General features: G+C 35.0%; 2 protein-coding genes across 3 annotated transcripts; both read left to right on the top strand.

Annotated features, from left to right (window-relative positions):
* The first annotated feature begins 2,406 nt into the window (after positions 1-2,406).
* LOC112273607 (protein STRICTOSIDINE SYNTHASE-LIKE 5) lies at positions 2,407-4,263 on the top strand. The gene is made up of 2 exons (XM_024502550.2): positions 2,407-3,404; positions 3,526-4,263. The coding sequence occupies exons 1-2, from the start codon at positions 2,884-2,886 to the stop codon at positions 4,172-4,174; spliced, it is 1,170 nt and encodes a 389-aa protein (XP_024358318.1). The 5' UTR covers positions 2,407-2,883; the 3' UTR covers positions 4,175-4,263.
* Positions 4,264-6,571: 2,308 nt separating this feature from the next.
* On the top strand, positions 6,572-10,935 carry LOC112279065 (casein kinase II subunit alpha-2). 2 transcript variants are annotated; one of them, XM_024513155.3, is made up of 12 exons: positions 6,572-6,724; positions 7,143-7,355; positions 7,988-8,117; positions 8,312-8,506; positions 8,743-8,900; positions 9,185-9,275; positions 9,405-9,470; positions 9,613-9,695; positions 9,877-9,940; positions 10,089-10,157; positions 10,317-10,396; positions 10,706-10,935. In XM_024513155.3, exons 2-11 carry the CDS (start codon positions 7,270-7,272, stop codon positions 10,374-10,376), a joined length of 1,002 nt encoding a protein of 333 aa, XP_024368923.1. In that variant the 5' UTR covers positions 6,572-6,724; positions 7,143-7,269; the 3' UTR covers positions 10,377-10,396; positions 10,706-10,935. The 2 variants fall into 2 exon arrangements, with proteins under 2 accessions (XP_024368923.1, XP_024368922.1); XM_024513154.3 differs by having other exon boundaries at positions 10,729-10,935.
* The last annotated feature ends 4,920 nt before the right edge of the window (positions 10,936-15,855 follow it).

Genomic DNA, 15,855 nt, shown 5'->3' on the forward strand with positions numbered 1-15,855 from the left:
TGAGAGGTATCTCATTCCACACTTCTCTTATGTACAACCTTGCTAATTTTTACTTACTTATATGTTGCTTCTTATATTTTTTCAATAAAATAGGTCTCATAGTTATTTAAAGAATTATTAAAGACACAAGAATCTGACAAAAAAATATGTCAAAATTAAAGACAAAGAATGAGATTGATAGAAAAAGTGGTTCTAAAAATTACTATTTTTATAATAATGAAGATTATAGAAGTCTATGGTACTTTCTATGGAAGTTTTTAGAAGTCTACAGAGGCTTCTAGAAGCCTGTAGAACTTTCTAAAAGATTGTGGAAGATTTTACAAGTATCTAGAAGGTTTTAGAAATTTTTAGAAGATTTTAAAAGGTATTAGAATGTGATAATTTGGAATATACTTGTGCTAAAAATTGTGATTAAGAATGATGCTTTTATAGCTCTTAGTAAGCATTAATGATGTCATTAGATTAGTAGTAATATTATCATAGTAAATTTGATGATGATAAAATATTATAATATTGAATAATTGATAGAATTCAAAAATTAGACACCATACTTAAAAAATTGTTTCAATATTATTCCAAATTAGATTAGACATAGGTCCACAATTATTTAATGGTATTTTTTTAACCTATGTTCATTTGGTAGCTTTAAAAGAGTACTTTATTTACTATACAAACCACATGTCATTATTTACTATAATTCATTTATAATACACCATTCTTTCCAAAATATATCAATAATGAAATAGTTTTTTGAGTCACTGTATATATAAAAATTAAATCATCTATCTTAAATTTTGATATTATAAGTTAAAAATAAATAATTTAAATTAATAAAGATATAGTAGGTTAAATCATCTACTTCCAAATAAAAATATGTATAAATTTTTTTTTAATTATAAGTTATAATTTTTAATTTTAATAAGATATTTTTATTCACTAACAACTCTATCACTATCATAACCATTTTTGAAATTAAAACAATAATTATTTAGAAATAAATCTTTAAAATTAAAAATAAAATAAAATAATATATATATATATATAAAGCCTTCTAAGTAAATTTTAAAAAATATTATATAGCCTTAATTAATCATTAAAAGTTTAATATCTAGATTTTAACCAATTTTTGTAAATGATTTTAAAAAAAATTATACAAGTATCATCTTATTATATGTGTTATAGAAGAATTTGTTATTGGTTGTGATATCTTATTTAATGTATATTAAAAATATATAATATATTTTTTTTTAGAAATAGAAGCTACTTTATAAAACTATCATACTATTTTAGCTTCTTTCATTTGCATATATATGTTTTTATTCTATTTGTACTATTTGATTTAACAAACTATGACAAGTTAGCTACCAACAACAAAAACATTATATGCTTTGAATGCTCTAAAGCTCACAACAAAATATAAATAAAAACAATTTTTGAACCTAAATTTATATTTATATATATATACGAAATGCCAACAATAGAGTCTCTGCAAACTGTACTTGACATTACTTACAACCACCACTTAGCATCTTCATGGTTGAATTATTTACCTACCTACTTGATGTTCTTCAACTGATAACATCGTTTGAAAATAATAAAACTTTGCAACCTGAGTAGAAGTCTTCTCAAAATGAACAACAAAAGCCAGCAACTTGGCCATATTTTTCACTTGATATATCCTATTCACCTCTTCAATTAGAACCCTCATTCTAAACAAGCATCTTAATGTCTCATGCATGCAACCAATTCTACCTGAACACTATTCTCAGGAAGATTAACTTCGTTTTCCATTCAAGGTTAAAGTCATATTCTAATGTTGCTATTCATGAACACATTTCACTTTGAAAGCTTTCTGTAAACATTTTTAGCAGGTCTATATGCTCTCTTCGACACCCAAATGGCTGCCTTGAAGAAGAAGCATCAACAACTCTCCTCCTTTCCACCATGAAATTGGATTCTACCAACGATGCCTGAAAACTGAACCATGACTAGTACGTAAAGAGTAAGAATTACAATCAAGGCACAGAAATGATATACAACTGCAGGGTTGTAGTTTTCTCACCTGGCTGCTGCTACTTCTCCTTCATCATCTTCTGCTTCTTCACCTTCTTCTGCTGGCTTTTGTCATAGTAGCCAGCTCCTCCGAGTTCGATAGCAGCTTCGGGTACTGATGCGACCCATTACAGTAGAAGGATTATCAATGGCTGACCAAGATAGGTGAAGAGATCGTGCCACGCTGAAAGGCAGGAAGCATGCCGGGTTTATGGACTTCAGTGACAGGACCACATCATAGGAATGAAGACTTGTCCGGTCTGGTGGATCCTCTGCACTACTGTCATCTCGTCGCTGACATCGGACCCCTATTTGTTGGTTATAATGGGTCCACACGAATCTGGGTTCCTGCTGCTGCAGCTCATTGTCATATATCCTTCAAGCACTTGTTGTTTGTGGTTTTGAAGTCCACAGTGACATTGGCTTCATCACCGGTTAGTTCTTCACTGTTCCATGAGTGAGTGTGAGTATCAGCGCTTGGTTATTGTAATTGCTGCAGTGTTTTTGTCTTCTGTAGCAGAGCATGGATAATCCCTGCTGCCCCACTTTTACCTGAGATTTTCATCTACATGGGATGTGATGCTTCTCATGTCTTGCTGTGGCTGGAGTCCGTGCGGGAGTTCATTGACCTCAGGGGACACAACCAATGCTCAGTTTGTTCGCCGTTGTGTTGGTCTTGTGGTTTTCCAAAATTTGACAGTCGCAAGCGATTGCATGGTCTTCGTCCAGCGCTTGGGTGTTAGTGAGAGGATTCAGAAGATTCGACCAGCCCCTGAATATTGCCTGGACATGTGATTTTTCACTTTTTTAAAGTTCGGGTGAGCGCCACAAATGAAACACATGGCGATGAGAAAATTTCCGGTGTCAGAGAGAGTGAGGGTATCAAACTCGGAGGTTGCAAGCCCGAGGTCCTGCACGAAGGAGGCTGGCATTGTGGTCATTACGGCTGTTTGCGTATTGACTGCAATTTTTACTACATTTGTGGTGGCAACCTCCCCCATCGATCCAATTCCGCTAGTGCTGCCACGGCACACCATCCCTTGGGTCAGGGAGAACCGGAAGTTGGAGTGCGTGGAGAAGCTCGGGGAAGGATTAGTGTTAGGGCCAGAAGACGTGGTAGTGGCAAGGGACGGTAGTTTGGTGGTGGCCACTCGAGATGGTTGGGTGAAGAAAGTGTGGCCACGGAATGGCACCGTGGAGAACTGGAAACGTGTGGGTGGATATCCCTGTGGGTTGGCGCTCGGTGTTCATGGGGAGATTCTAGTTGCCGATCCTCTCCAGGGACTGCTAAATGTCACCGACGATGATGAAGTCCGCTGTATCACAAGCACGGCCGAGGGGACTCCAATAACGTAAGATCGAAGCTTGTCACTGTGTTCAATTCAGTTGATACGATTCATACTAGACTGATGGTATCGCAGTATGAAATGTGCACTGATGCGTCGAGGTTTGCATGGCGTTGTTCGACTTCAGGTTCCCAGACAGTGTGACGGTATCGGGAAAAGGGCAAATTTACTTCACGGACGCATCCACGAAGCATTTGCTACACTTCTGGCACCTCGATGTCTTGGAGTCGCGCCCTCACGGCCGAGTGCTCAACTTTGATCCCACCACGGGCCGCACTACAGTATTGATGAAGGGACTAGCATTCGCGAATGGCATCGCGCTTTCTCCAACTGAGGATTTCCTTGTGGTGTGCGAGAGCTGGAAGTACCGATGTGTTCGTTACTGGCTGGAAGGGGAGTTCAAGGGCACGTTGGAGACCTTCATCGACAATCTGCCAGGATTACCAGACAACATCCATCTCCACGCGCCTTCACAGACTTTCTGGCTCGGCCTTGTGGGGGGCCGGTCATGGCTTACTGACCTAACTCTCAAGTCTGCATTGCTGAAGCACTTTTTCGCCAAGTTTTGGCATCACGTCACTCCGTTCAACTTCGAAAGAGGAGAGCTGATTGCCATCAATCTCCATGGACAAGTCATAGTAAGCTATCAAGACCCGCGGGGTGCTCGATTCTCTTTCGCCACAGGAGCGGTGATTCAGGACAACTATTTGTACATCGGATCCTTGACCGAACCCTTTCTGGGCCGCCTGAATTTAGATCTACAAGAGTGCACTTGACCGCCACAATATTCACACTGGCCTCTGTATTGATGCTCATTCGCAAAGCCAGGCGCCTGTTATGATACAATCAACAAAATTCTTGTTCATTGGATGTGTTGCCCAAGTTTGATATGGAAGCTCTCGATTCCTTACTTTCATAAAATGTGTGATAATTCAGAGAGGTGAACTAGTGGAAGAATCTTAACATCCAGCTGCAATGCCAACTTCTATCTCAACAAGTGCGAAAATTTCCTCCATCGTGCCGTTTTTTTTTAATCATATTATTCTAGGGGTTACAAATTCTTCAGGGAACTGACTGGATGTTTCGTTAGATCTACCAGCTCAACTCTCGTGGGCGTGCAGCCGTTATGATTTATTCTTCGCCTTGGTTTGCATGAAACGGAAGTGTCCTTGGAGGGAAAAGTGTACCAGGATCCCGTGTTCACAGTTAGCTTAACTTTCAGGTCATCGTAGCTTTGCAAGCAAGCGATGGGTTAAATTTGAAACTTCGTGTCGATGTCACCAACTTTCAACTGGTGAACCAATGCGAACCTTTTGGACATGGCCCTGTTGGAGGGTCTCAATTTTCTCGGTCCAGATTCACTTTCTATCATTCGTCCACATCTTATGAGTTTTACTCATGTTATGTTGTTGACATGCTCGACAGTTGCCTAATTTTAAATTTCTATAATTCGTTGAATGTCGCTAAAGAATTTTTCTGGTAAAGTGAATGCTGACCGAGCCCATCACCTGATATTGAGGTTGAGAAGCTGGTTACGCTAAGCACATCCTTGGACGGCCTCCTTACTCTTGTGCTGAACTTTCTTAGTGCCTCAAGATCTTTCAGAATTAATTGATCCATGTCCTCCCAGAGCTAGCTCAGTTTTTCTAGGTCTCCATACTTGCAAACATTTGGAGCAGAGCTTGTAAGATAGATCCGAGGGGCTACCTAAGAATTCATCGTGCACACATTCCACTATTGCCTGTGTCAGATTCTAGCAAGATTATTCTACAATTTGCGACAGGCTTGAATCTTTAACTTCAAATGCGCCAGTTCCGATGAGGATATCCAGAATCCACAATGCACGATTAGTTTAACTCTAGTCGAAATATACTATTCTAAAACTTAAACTAACTTTCTCCTCTCCAGAGCACCGTCACAGTTACCGAGAGGACCGTCATCACCAGCCAGGTTGCCCTTGGAAATAAGAATCCACCTCATTTTCGGAACATCAGACCTTTTCTGCTTCAAGGAATGGAACCGCGGGGAAACTTTCACCGAGGACACCATCACTGGCAGCTCCCACGCAGACAAGGGACTGGTAGTAGATTTTGGGCAACTTCACATCCTTGGCTCCAACATTTAGTACTGCAACTTCATTCAACTCATTGATTCGGCATCAGTCTTACATATTCCATGAGCGTGTTTGCTGCTGCTAACTTCGCACCATATGAAACAGGTTCTCGTCTTTGTTTCTGTCTTGTGTGCCTTGGTTAAGGCTGGAGATTTGCAGCGATTTGCATATGGTAACGAGCTGCTTCGACGCAGGACACCAAAAAGAAATTCCATTTTACACTCTGGCTAAACACAAGTCAATCCTGGTGTGCACGATCGCTCATTTTTATCCGCTGTGTTCGGCATGCATCGTTCGATCAAGCCCAGGAACGATGTCAGTACTTTGCATCATTGGTATTGCGGTGCCACACTCTACGAAGCTCAGTGGGCTCAAGATCTGTGAGACTGCTGGGAACTTCATTCGTTATCTTTTTTGCTTCTGTCCAGCTTTGAGTCTAATTCAAAGATTACTTCAACAACACACAATACTCAAGGTTGTACCAACATAGGTTAATCTTACTTGAATGATGATGATGCTAATGATGAAGCAAAGAATGAGAATTTCATCATGGAACATGTCACAAACTCCGAGTTTTGTTAGCATGAACAGAAAATCCCTTTTGAAAACAGTCAAAGTCAAAAGGAGAGATTTCTGTTAGAATACCAATATATGTTTTTGAGTTCGATTGTTAAATGTGATTAGTGTTTGTTCGTTGTAAATTTCAAGTTAACGTGAACTTTCACAACTATTTCACGTGTACTTCATCATTGTGCATATTGAAAAACATATGAAAATTAAAGTTCGTTCGCAGAAGATTATATATATATAGATAGATGTGTGTGTGTGTGCATAATTTTTAAAATATTAACTTACCCAACGGCGACCCAAGCACAGTCACAGAGGGGGGGGGGAGGGGGGGGTAGCAGACTTTTGCATGACAATGGGATAGAAAATGTCAAATGCCAAGTGGACGGGCATCCATCTATCTACACCCATTTTCAATTCATTCATCGACCGTGTCTGGAGGGGACAAGCCCTAAAACGGTCCTCTGATCTTCTTCTTCCCCTTCTCCATCGCAATTCGAGTCTAAGTACCCTCTCCCCGATCTAGCTTCATTTTCACTCGGGCCGGAGCTGTGGTACCGGTTGCCACCATTCTTGGAGTACAATCACCGTTCTCGGCTCCTCTTTCATATGATCCTCGAAGTTCTCGGTTTAGTCTTCTACGCGGGTAAGCTGATGCAAATTTTCATGCTGACATGAGACCGTTGGTTGGTGGCTGTGAAATTGTCTGGAGTTGGGTTGTGGCGTTGAGGTCCAGTGTTTGCGTAGGGTGAGAGTTGTGATGTATATTCAGAATGGAGATGTTGTGGGTTGAAGTCACCGAGGTGTTGTGGGGGAGGAGGGTTTGTGGTTTGGTGACGGTGATGGAGGGCATGGGTTGATGTGGTTTGAGAGGGCAGATCTCATTTGCCTTATAGGTAGACATGTCACAGAAGTTGATCGACATCAGCCGTGGGTGGGGTAGATGATTTCGCGGGAACCCAGTGTTCGTTTTCTTTTTTTTTTCTTTTTTTTTTTCTTTTTTTTTTCTTTTTTTTTTTTTTTTTGGAAAGTTGAGAGTAAGAGGAAATTTCTGCCTGGTTTAGGGGGCTTGAGGGAGGAAGGTCGGGGGAAGAGACGCTTGAGGCTGCTGAAAGGGGATTCACTCAGCGTCCCCATCCATTCGTCAATCTGGCGCAGAAGATCGGAAAATCGGTCCGACGGCCAGGTGTTATGTCCAAGGCCCGGGTTTACACAGATGTGAATGTCCAACGTCCGAAAGATTATTGGGACTACGAGGCCCTCACCGTCCAATGGGGGTAAGTTCCATGGCTATTCGATTCACTCCCTTTATGCTTCCTTAATTCCAATGTTCTACAGAGATATCTGGGCACGGTGAGGAATCATCGACTAGAAACCTTAAGTATTCTAGATGAATTTCAACTCTGCAACATGCGGCATGTGCCCTTGGGTCATTCTTGGTTACTGCATCACGTTAGAATGGAGTAGACGTAGTGGATTCCCGTAGTTTTTACCGACGACGCCTTTAGTTTTGGCTGAAATCAATTTTGTAGTAGGATACAGCTTTTCCACTTCTATCTTTGCAGGTTCGTACTTGGTAGTGCAGTTTATTTTTAACATGAAACCCTAGCTCATATGCCATCACAACAGTTTGTGAAACACTAACCTTCGAAAGGCTAATCAGATGAAATAAAAGCCATTCTTTTTCATTATAAACATTCCTTGATGTCTTCGATCGATTCTGCAGTGTGATGATTAGTGCTCTTGTCAACGTCTTCCGTCACAGTGTCTGCGCTATCGGTCTAGTATATGATCGCTAAGGGATGTTTGGTATTCTTATTGTAGAGCGACCTTTCATTATTGGGTATATGTCAGCAAGTGAAGTAGTTGTATCAGTAGGTGTTGAACTGATCTGTTCATCGATTTCCAGGGACCAAGACGATTACGAGGTAGTGCGTAAGGTGGGGCGAGGGAAATACAGTGAGGTTTTTGAAGGTGTCAACGCCGTGAATAGTGAGCGTTGCGTTATGAAGATTTTGAAGCCAGTAAAGAAAAAAAAGGTACCTGACTGCTAGTGATTTTTATGGCTGGCGTCCTAGTTTTTAGTTGTGAAGTTTCAACAAGTGACATTTTCTTAGTTACTTACATCAGAAACAGATAATTCCTTGGGCAGAACATCTTTAAATAATTCTTACGGTCTGCAAAAGATGTGTTATCTCTGACCTCATGTCAACAATTTTGGATTTGTCAATAGATCAAAAGAGAGATCAAGATTCTGCAAAACCTTTGTGGAGGGCCCAACATTGTGAAGCTTCTGGACATTGTCCGTGATCAGCAATCGAAGACACCCAGCCTAATTTTTGAGTATGTGAACAATACTGATTTCAAAGTGCTCTACCCCACTCTTACAGACTTTGATATCCGATACTACATTCATGAGCTGCTCAAGGTGAGTGGTCAGTCTTTTTTCCGAGGCTTGATCTGCTTGGTTTTGTACAGAAACATGATGCTGATTGCGACCGTGTATCGCCCAAAGTGACGTTTAGACCAGTCTTTCTGCTTCTTCTTTTTCTTTTCACTCTTTTTTTTAAAATTCTTCCTATCTTGGTTTGCCATTCCTAACAACTTATTATCATACTCATGCAGAGATATAAATGTGGGTTACTGACGGAGTCATTGTTGCAGGCTTTGGACTATTGCCATTCTCAAGGGATTATGCACAGGGATGTGAAGCCACACAACGTGATGATTGACCATGAGCAGCGGAAGCTTAGGCTTATTGACTGGGGACTTGCCGAATTCTATCATCCTGGCAAAGAGTATAATGTGCGTGTTGCCTCTAGGTGAGTTTCAGAGGCTTCTTGAGGCAGTTACTTAGGGAGGACTTTATATTATGTTTGGCTGAGAATCCGGACATCAGAATCATGCTTCATCGAGTAAGCTTCTAGTATGAGTGACGTATCCTCAATTCAAACAGAACCTTCATTCTTTTCATTTCAATTTTCAGGGAATACTCGTTCGATGAATGAACAGTCACAGTTCTATAATGTAATGAACTTTACTGATTTTATCTTTTGTATGTTTAGTAGATACGATGCATCTCATCTTCACAGTTTTTGGGAAACAGGTACTTCAAGGGTCCTGAGCTGCTGGTTGATCTTCAAGATTATGATTACTCTCTCGACATGTGGAGCTTGGGGTGCATGTTTGCCGGCATGGTAAATTTAATTCCAAGTTCAATATTTCGATGGTCCTTGATTATCACAGTTTGTCGCTACGTTGATTTGCTTTTTGGTTTAGTTTTTGAGCTTGATTCTCGTTAAACAGGTGAATTGAAGTGATTGCAGATATTTCGGAAGGAGCCATTCTTTTATGGGCATGACAATTATGATCAACTTGTGAAGATTGCTAAGGTGCAGTGGCAGTTCATACATAGATTTGCCTTCAAGCAGTTATATATCACTTTTTATTTATTTTGTATAAAAAGTCATATTACTGTCTTTCGCAACGCCAAGTTGTGTTTTGAGCCTTATCTTTGTGGGTGTCTGATACCAGGTGTTGGGAACTGATGAATTGAATTCCTATCTAAACAAATACCGCCTAGAGCTGGACCCCCATTTGGAAGCACTGGTTGGCAGGTTTGTGTTCAGTATTCTGGATAAATCACGAGGTCTTTTTTTCAAGGGATACATTGTCCACCTTGCAACACCGAATGAGTGTTTGACTTCCGTCAAGTTACGACCGATTCGTGAACCGAATGAGGAGGAATGGCAAAATTCTTTGTGACGTCTCTTACTACTGTGTTGTTGGTTCCTTCAGGCATAGCAGGAAACCTTGGTCAAAGTTCATCAATGCTGATAATCAGCATCTGGTTGTTCCAGAGGTATGTGAAGGTTTTGAAAATTTGGTTAGATTGCGTATCATCAATCATTTGCTTCTGGTTCTACATGTTTTTCACGCATACCATCGTGAGTCTTCGTGTTCAACATTTTGTTTATATTAATGAAAGAGTAAATTGTTATTTTCTGCAGGCTGTGGATTTTTTGGATAAGCTTCTACGCTACGATCATCAAGACAGGCTGACTGCGAAGGAAGCTATGGTATGTATTTGACGTAGGTTGTACAGTGTAGAATAGGTTGTACAGTGACTACAAGTATATGTGGAGCGCCCCATGTCATTTGACCAAGACTAGGTCTAAAGGGATGCCGTATGTTTCTGTTGTACTCTATTCCTTGATTTTTGGATTCTGTTTCTGCAGGCACATCCCTATTTTTATCCCGTGAAGGTGTCGGAGGTTAGCAACCGTCGCAGTGCTTGATATGAATTGATATATCTCATGTAAGTATTTTCCATCTAAACTTCAAGAACAAAAAAAGTAGCTCTAGCTGTGGGGATTCTGGTGTGATTGTCAACACGTGAACTTTACTCAAAGAAACAGGTTCTACTGGTCAGCAGGGTTCCGTATGAATGAGATCGGTGTACCGTATCACTCTCGTGACAGTTGTTGTTCACATTTTCAAATCCACTTAGCGTCACAACAAGTCACACAAACCTGTTCCCCTTGATCGCCTGCTGGGTTGTATGTAAGGAGCAGATTTTGATCGCTTTCAGAAACGCTAGAATCGGTATTGAATATGAGATGGACAGCTCAATCTGGTTTTGTGTTGCAGATGGGCTTTCTTGTGATTACGTCCCACCCGGCTACCAGGTTTCTCAGTTGTGCGAAGCGCTTCGTTATTTGATCGCTTTTTGCTGTGACTAAAGCTTTTGTGGGTGGATATGTTATGTAACTTCATTCATCAAGCTTAGGTTTATGCTTGGAGATCACAGGAATCCATGTTCTTGAACATCTTAATATTTTCAAACTTAGGAACTCATTTGACTCTTTGAAGCAGCTTTTGCTTTTAATTGTTGAAAAAAAAAAAAAAAAAAAATGGAGTCATTTCTAAGGTCTCAAAGATGGCTTCATTTCTTCGATTCTCCCAGCCTCTCGTTCATCTGAATTACTGTCATAGTGTCCACAATCCTGATTGCTGGTAGTAAACGCCATTTTTCCTCTAAAATTACGCTTGTCGTATGTCCTGTCCCTATCGTGTGTACTTCAAATTATATTTTCTAGTTTATATCGATGACCTGGAATTGTACAGCAATGTGACTAGTGAAATAATCCCGATCGAGCAGGGAAAAGCTGATTCCAGAAGTCAAGTCCAAGAAATGTACCTAGAAATGCCGTTTCATGGTACATGATTGGACCTGCACGGCAACCTGTGTGTTGTTGCAATTTGTGTGGCACGTTAAAAATTATGAACGTTAATTGTAACTGATAATTTACTAGTAATGGACACAGTTTTCGATGATTTCATTTGTAACATTGTCCAAGGGCTTGGATATGTACATCAATTTGAATTTGAATTCATCATAATCAATGTGATTTATGCTATTACTTGTATCTTAAAAAGATACATATCTGGGTTTTGATTATTTATGTTTAGCTTACATTGTAACTTTTACAAATCCGGAACCTGTCTTTCACTCAAACCTTTTTGCTTCGTAAACTTGACATCCAGGCATGTCAATAGGGATAAATGCAAGGTAGATGCCTCAAACTTTGTGGGCAATTCATCAATGAATAATTAACTATTCTAAAATTTGAACTATCAACTGTCAATGTAGGCCCAAAGTCTATGATTTGTGATTATTATTATTGTATTTCACAAACAGAACAAACAAAAACGTTTTCAGGCAACTAACCAGCGAATTTTAAAAAAATGATCTGGAATGAGCAGCCATTTAGATTTGCTGCCCATCCATCATCAAGTACTAGCTGGGTACCTGTTCTTCTGCGGCCCGACTGCCAGCTCTGCAGACTCGTCTGGAAAAAACCATCAGAAGCACCGAATTAGATCCTAGTCATTAATTGTTAGAGATGATTTGTTTGGATTTAAAAATGATATTTGGTTTTTAGTTTCTCCAAGTCAAGGTTGCTTTAGATAGAAAATATTTTAAATATGGTGAATGATATTTTTATAGATTTTATAGAAGGTGTTATTCACAAAAATAATAATTAGATATGTATATTATAAGCTTAAGTAATAACAAAAGGATTTGAATTGCATTGTAATAAGATATGTATATTATAAGCTTAAGTAATAATAAAAGGATTTGAACTGCATTGTTGATATGAACATATATTGTAAAATTAATTAATATGATCTTACCAATATGTAAAAGAAGTTGTGGATAATTGATTGTAGAGCACTTAAAAGATTATGATTTGAAAACTAATATAGTGATTTGTAAAAAATTGTAATTGGTGTGAGTATGACTGGTATAAAGTGTTTTTATTTTTTTCCTTTTTTTAATTAAACATTAATTTGATAAAATTATTATTATTATTATTTTGGTATATTTTTAAAATTTTAAATTAAATTTCTAGAATCAAAAATCTTAATCACTAATATTCAAAGCATAAAAACTAATAGATTTTAATAAGATAAAAGTCTATTAATATAATAAAAATGATTTAATTTAATAATAAATTTACTTATAGATCAAAGTTATGATTTAAAGATAATTGTGTGTTAATACAATATATTTGCCTATATTACTTTTGGCCTTCTTATCTCATTTGTTGTCTGTAGGTAACTTTAAGATTAAAATATGCTTCAAACTTGCAACAATGATAGACTTAAATTTTTTCCACAAAAATATATAGTAAATAAGGTATATACATTGCTTATGCCAAACAAGAACAAAAAATATAAATTTTTTTTATTTTTATATTTAGAAAATTATTATTTTTATGTTACCAAAATATTTGAATAAATATATTTTTTTAATATATAGTTAATATGGTATATATATTTTTTCTTTTTATATTTGACAATTTTTTTTTTATTACCAAAATATTTAAATAAATATATTTTTAATTTAGAAAAATAGTTTTAAATATATATATAAATATTAATATTTATGTAAAAGTTATGAGGTAGTTTAAAATATGTTATGTTCTTATGAATAACTAAAATATGATTCTAAATATAATCAACTAGAATCTTAAAAAAACATATTATTAAAATATGAAATAAAGTACTTTTAATATATGAATTGTGTATTTAAAGGATAAATTCAAATTATTTACAAAAAATTCATGATAGCAAATTTTAACTTAGTGCTTTTAAAAGATTAGAGCTATGTCCAAAATAGAATGCACTAATGGAAAATATGTTTTTTCACAATGCCATGTCTTTGTTGAAAATAGAGAAACAGTAATAAAAGAAAAGAAGAAGAAAAGAAAAATAAAAAAACAACTAAATAAAAATCAATGAACAAGGTTGTATAAAACCTTGATTATATTGAGATTTTATTTTATCAATTGATAACTCTTAATGATGACATTGGAAGTTGTGGAATTAAATTTGATGAATTATATCTTATAGTAAAACAAATTTTCTTATTAGTAGAAAATTGTGGAGGATACAAATGATGAAATTTTTTAATATTTTGGATAAAGAACAAAGAGACATTTAGAAAGATATGTTGGAATTTTAGATATTTTTTTAAATCAACAAATAATATTTTTTGCCGAGTATTATTTAGAAGAATATAAAATAATTTAAGCTAATATGTTTAATTTTGCTACCTATAATGAAGTTAAAGAAGATAATCGAAATCATTCCAAGAGATTAAATAGTTCAATTTGTGATGTAATTTTTTAAAACTATAAATTAATACTATATCTATTATAAAGAAGAAAAGACTAACAGTACATTCAAGATGGAAAGATAGATGTCTCTAAGATATTATAAAATATCAAAATTTACAAATTGAGGATTCCAAGATAAACATGGTTTTGAATTTTTTTTAAAGTGGAAGTGGTTTACAGTCACAAGATTAACAAAAATAAATTAAAACTAAAAACAATAGATAGACTACATTTTAAACAATTTGTTTCTACATTGTGTGTGTGTGTGTGTCTACATATAAAACACATATTTTTGTTCAATTCATAGACTTTGGTAAGTCTAGGATTGATACTTGAAAAATTCTTAAAACTACAAAAAATACTATTATATCTATGGTACTACATGGTACATGATTTTTAAAGCATTGAATAATAAAAATCAATAATAACTGGTTTTTTATCAATTTTTAAAATTTGAAATGACATATCATATATATATATACATAGAAGAATTTTAATGTTATAAAAATAATTCATAGGAAAATTTGTGAGACTAAAGCACCTTAATATTGTGCATTAAAGAAAACAATTTACCAAACGACAGAAAAAAATAAAAAATAAAAAATAAAAACAAAAAACTTATTTTGATTTTTTTTATAAATTTTATGTTTATAATTTATTAGATTTTATTTATTTATAATATTAAAATATGAAACTCATTTGTTTTTATTAATCTTGGTAATACTTTCAACTTTGTATAATAATAACAATGATGATTCAATATTTTATTATAGCTCATACATTGTTAAAATATTTTTACTTTGTAATTTTGGTTGTCCATAGAGGTACATTAATACAGAGAAAAGTTTTTGGATAGAAAATAATATTTACAACATATGAAAAAAAAATTCAAAAAGTATGTGAAAGTATTGTGTTTTGTTGGAATAGGTAGAGGAAACAAAACATCAATAGAAAAAGCTACACTTATGAATGGAAAATAAAATTTTGATTTATTATATTTTGTAGAAAATATTGAAAATAGTCGTGTTATTGATGAAAATCATTGCAACATTTACCAACAATTTAAAGGTCAAACAAAACCAAAATTTATGCAAAAGGATTTTTATAATCATTCTTAAGAAAAATTAAAGTCATTTTGGTCTTAGATAATGCAAAGGATTAAAGTCAAATTTGAAATGTTGTGCCTATAAATGTATTATTTGACAAAAATTGTAGCACATTAATTGTGACTACATAAGATTGAAAATATACAAAATATTGTTTATATATAAATAAATAAAAATATACTATTGATATCTTAAAGAAGATCTATTTTAATATAATTTGTCTCTTATTCTTATAAAAGCCAAGTTAAATTGTCCAATGATCTTATTGAAGATGGCAAAAAACTTACAAAAGCTTGCGAAGGATTATCTATAAGCTTAAAAATAAGAAAGTATTTTTAAAGAAATATATGAAACTTAGATGTTACAAATAAGCAATGTAATAGAAGAAGAAGAAGAAATTTAGAAAGGGATAATCATAATTTCCATCATAAGCTTTGTAATATTTTGAAAATAACCTTTTACATCTTAAAAGATAGAAAAATAAATAAATCTTCTATGTATGCTATTGTTTTATAAGCAATTTTTTCTTAGGTGACATATTAAAAGAAAAAAATTAAAAATTTGGATGAATAATAATAAATTGATTTTAGAACAAAATATGGATTTTATATTAGATATATTAATTTATTAGTTATGTGGATAATTAAATTTGAATTATGAACATGATTGCAATTTGTACTTTTTTATGAAAGGTACTTAATTTGACTTTTTTTAAATAAAATTATAGATATAACAGTAAAAAAATATTTTATATGTAATAATTTTTTATATGATATTTATATATCAATAATAAATTATTTATTATTTTAATGTATATAATAATAAAATTTATTTTAAAATTATTATATTTTTGATTATATATATTAAAATTTTAATAATCATCAATGTTTTTTAATGCTATATTGCTATATAAATAGAAGCATTATGTTATAATAATTAAGATAATATCATATGTATCAATATTAAAGACAATGATTATTATTTTT

This window comes from Physcomitrium patens, chromosome 2 (assembly GCF_059467195.1).
Source record: "Physcomitrium patens ecotype Gransden chromosome 2, ASM5946719v1, whole genome shotgun sequence".
Taxonomy (NCBI): Eukaryota; Viridiplantae; Streptophyta; class Bryopsida; order Funariales; family Funariaceae; genus Physcomitrium; species Physcomitrium patens.